Source organism: Zeus faber (genome assembly GCF_960531495.2).
Source record: "Zeus faber genome assembly, chromosome: 5".
In the NCBI taxonomy this organism is placed as follows: Eukaryota; Metazoa; Chordata; class Actinopteri; order Zeiformes; family Zeidae; genus Zeus; species Zeus faber.
The window spans coordinates 36,152,912-36,156,554 of record NC_137192.1 but is presented as its reverse complement, the minus strand read 5'-3'; the positions used below and the strand labels follow the sequence as shown (position 1 = coordinate 36,156,554).

The following is a 3,643-nucleotide window of genomic DNA, read 5'->3' as shown; positions in this document are numbered from 1 at the left end:
TGTTTGTGGTTACTGGGGTTGTGTCGGCTGGATTCCAAATAATAATATCAAAATAACAACAACAACCAGCACCACAACAACCACAACAACAACTATAAAAACAGCAACCACAACAACATCAACAACAACCACAACAATGACGACAAAACGGCAACCACAACAACAACAATAACAACCACAACAACCACAACAACTACAAAAGCAACAACTACAAAAACAGCAACAACAACAACATCCACAACCACAACCATGACAACAGCAATAACAACCACAACAACCACAAAAACAACAACAACAATGATAATAATAATAAATATTTTCCATAATGATCTGGTCATTACGTTTGATTGCATGTCATTATGGGATGTGTACAAGCATTAGAGCTCACTCTATGTGCCCTGCGCCTCCGAGACGCTTGGTGGCGCTGACTCGCAGCGCGTGTGATGTGCGGACCAATCAGGAAGCGGCAGCGGCCAAAACACCGGAAGTGGTACCCGCATGGAGCCGCTGCGGAGACAACCTCAGCTGAGCCTTCGTCTTCGAAAACACGCGGAGGGTGGACGTTTGTGGAGATAGAGATGAATGGAATAAACAGGTAACACCAACGAACATTATAGCAGCGGATATATCTGTACCCAGGGGAAGGAATGTGACGAATATAAGCCTGGTAGCATGGTGGCATGGTGGCATGGTGGCATGGTGGCATGGTAGCATGGTGACATGGTGGCATGGTGGCATGGTGGCATGGTGGCATGGTGACATGGTGGCATGGTGGCATGGTGGCATGGTGACATGGTGGCATGGTGGCATGGTGGCATGGTGACATGGTGGCATGGTGGCATGGTGACATGGTGGCATGGTGGCATGGTGGCATGGTGGCATGGTGACATGGTGGCATGGTAGCATGGTGACATGGTGGCATGGTGGCATGGTGGCATGGTGGCATGGTGACATGGTGGCATGGTGGCATGGTGGAAGCTGTGTTGACAGGGTTGAGCTTTGGGACGTTGTCCCCTGAAACACTGAACCCTGATGTGAGGAAGAAGAGTCCTACATCCTGGGACATGATCAAGGTGGTGTGATGGCTCAGGGTCCTGGTACCGTCCTGGGTGGATACACATGTTGTTTCACAGGATCTAGTCTTACAATCTGATCCATTTCTCACATTTTTATTCTAATTTTTTGGGAGGATTTGGATTTTTTAGGAACGTCTGATTCACACTCAGGAGTTGTTGTTGTTGTTGTTGTTGTTCAGGCTGTTTCCTGTCAGCTCCTCTGTGTATTTGTATTTTTGTATGATTGTATTTATTATATTCTATGACTTATATTGTATTCATAACATGACATCTCTTCTAGTTCTATGTGTTAAGGCTCAATCAAACCTGAATGTTGTCTGTGTTTTTGTAGTCTGTTGACTTTAGATTGTTGAGCATCTCTAACTTTTGACGGCACATTTCATCTCTTTGTGTCGTGTGGTGATTGTTTATCATTTAGGAGCTGTCTGTCCCTCTCTTCTCTCCTCTTCTATTTCTACTCATTCCTCTTCTATTCCTCCCATTCTCCTCCGCTGGAGTCAGCAGCTCGGCGTCTGGAGGACGTCGAGCCCTGAGATAGGTCCCCGTTCTAGGAAAACTGGGACTGAAAAGTACTGTCTGTCCCTACAGGAACCCAGCTGTCTGTCTGCTCCCACGGCCTGTCTGTCTGCTCCCGCCGGCTGTCCTCCAAGACTGATGTTCAGCCAGCTGTTGGCGTCCTTCAGACTCCTGTCCCGCTGCGCGGTGTACCCGCCCCCCAGGACCCTCCTGTCTTCCAGGACCCTCCTGTTGTCCGGGACCCTCTCGTCTTCCGGTACTGTCCCGCCCCCCCGGCCGCGTCCCTCCCCCGGTGGGATGTGGCGAGCGGCGGTGCGCTGCCTCCCGGGCGAGGCCAAGCTGACCATCTCCTTCGTGCTGGACGGCAGCCACAAGCATATGCTGCGGGACCAGGACGAGGAGCTCGGCCGGGTCCTGTCCCGCATCGCCCACAGCATTGCCAAGGGCCAGGGCCGAGCCAAGAAGTCCAAGAAGAACCGGGCGCAGGAGGCCGCCGAGGGGGCGGAGCTCACCACCGTCAAGTTGTACCACAACGGAGCGGAGGTGCCGGAGGAGGCGCCCAATGTGGAGGCGTGGCAGGATGGGGCGGAGCTTCACATCGGCGAGCTGCGCTACGCCGTGCACAGGAACGCCCCCACCTTCACCGCCGCCTCCCTGCCCGCCTCCCTGATGGCCGGCTTCCCCGTCTGCCCGCGGGTGGAGCTGGAGTTTGGACAGCTGGAGGACTGCCTCTTCACCTGGTTCAAGGAGACGTCCTCCACCTCCAGGTGATAAATAATAAAAAATCAATAAAAGTCATAAAATGCAATTTATCTCATTTCTTCAGATGTTATGTTGCAGAAACATCAGTAATAATTAATAGGTGATGATGATGATGATGATGATGAAGGGTTCAGGATGAAAGCTGTTCCCCTCCTCGCAGCCCCGAGGCGGGCGGCGACCCCCGAGCGCAGGAAGAGGCGTGGGCAGCGGCAGGAAGCGGGCGTGTCTACGTCCCCTCTGCGCCGGACATCGGCTCCAGGCTCAAGCTGCTGTGCGTCCCGCAGGACGGGGCGCGTGCCGGCCCGCCCCGCCAGCTAGTTTCCACGGCGAGGGTGGAGGCGGGGCCGGGCACGTGCACGTGCGACAACCGGCACGTGTACACGCCGCGGGAGGCGGGGGAGGGGCGGGCGCGCGTGGTGTCCTACAACATCCTGGCGGACGTGTACGCCCAGACGGAGCTTTCCCGCACCGTGCTCTACCCCTACTGCCCCCCCTACGCCCTGACGCTGGACTACCGGCAGAACCTGCTGAAGAAGGAGCTGGCCGGCTACCACGCCCACTTCCTGTGCCTGCAGGAAGTGGACAAAGGTGGGTGGGGCCTCTCGCTCTACTTTCTGTCGCACGGTCTGTGGGCAGTACTCAGGGTGTGTGTACTGCGTGTACTGTGTGTACTACAGGAGTGTTCCTGGACAGCCTGGGTCCGGCGCTCGACGCCTTCGGCCTTGACGGAGTTTTTAGGATCAAAGAGAAGCAGCACGAAGGACTGGCGACCTTCTACCGCAGGTAGACACCGTCTCACCCTCCTCCTGGCTGTCTCACCCTCCTCCTGGCTGTCTCACCCCCCTCCTGGCTGTCCCACCCCCCCCCTCCTGCCTGCACCAGAGTAGTTTGCGTTTTCCGGTAATGATCAGTGTTTGACCGGAAAATGCTTTGAGGTTGGATGTGTTGAAATGAGGACGAAGCTCAAAGTTGGAAGGAGAGAAGCTCTCCTTCCAACACCATCAGGGCGGAGCCATCAAACCATAGTTAGACACATTTTGTCCTCGATGTCGAAATAAAAGGGACTGGCATCATTTTGATGAAAAGTGTTATAAAGGGACATGTCACGATGATTCTGTGAAGCTGCTGATCCTTGTTTCTAAGCTCAGGAAACACTTATGATATTTGACTGAATCTCTTCATTTGTCCTGGAAATAGAAAATCTTCCAGGAAACCTTGACCAGCACCAATGAGGTCTAACGGAAACTCTGCTCCGCACACCTGTCTGTCTCTGTCCCTCCCTCTGTCTT

General features: G+C 53.9%; 1 protein-coding gene across 1 annotated transcript in view; it reads left to right on the top strand.

Annotated features, from left to right (window-relative positions):
* Nucleotides 1–475: 475 nt before the first annotated feature.
* pde12 (phosphodiesterase 12) overlaps nt 476–3,643 on the top strand; it is an 8,704-nt gene continuing 5,536 nt past the window's right edge. Inside the window, exons 1-5 of the mRNA XM_080001204.1 lie at nt 476–595; nt 1,665–2,359; nt 2,515–2,942; nt 3,032–3,137; nt 3,237–3,240. Of these exons, the coding sequence (XP_079857330.1) occupies nt 1,731–2,359; nt 2,515–2,942; nt 3,032–3,137; nt 3,237–3,240 (1,167 nt within the window). The 5' untranslated portion in view covers nt 476–595; nt 1,665–1,730. The remainder of the gene's footprint in view (nt 596–1,664; nt 2,360–2,514; nt 2,943–3,031; nt 3,138–3,236; nt 3,241–3,643) is intronic.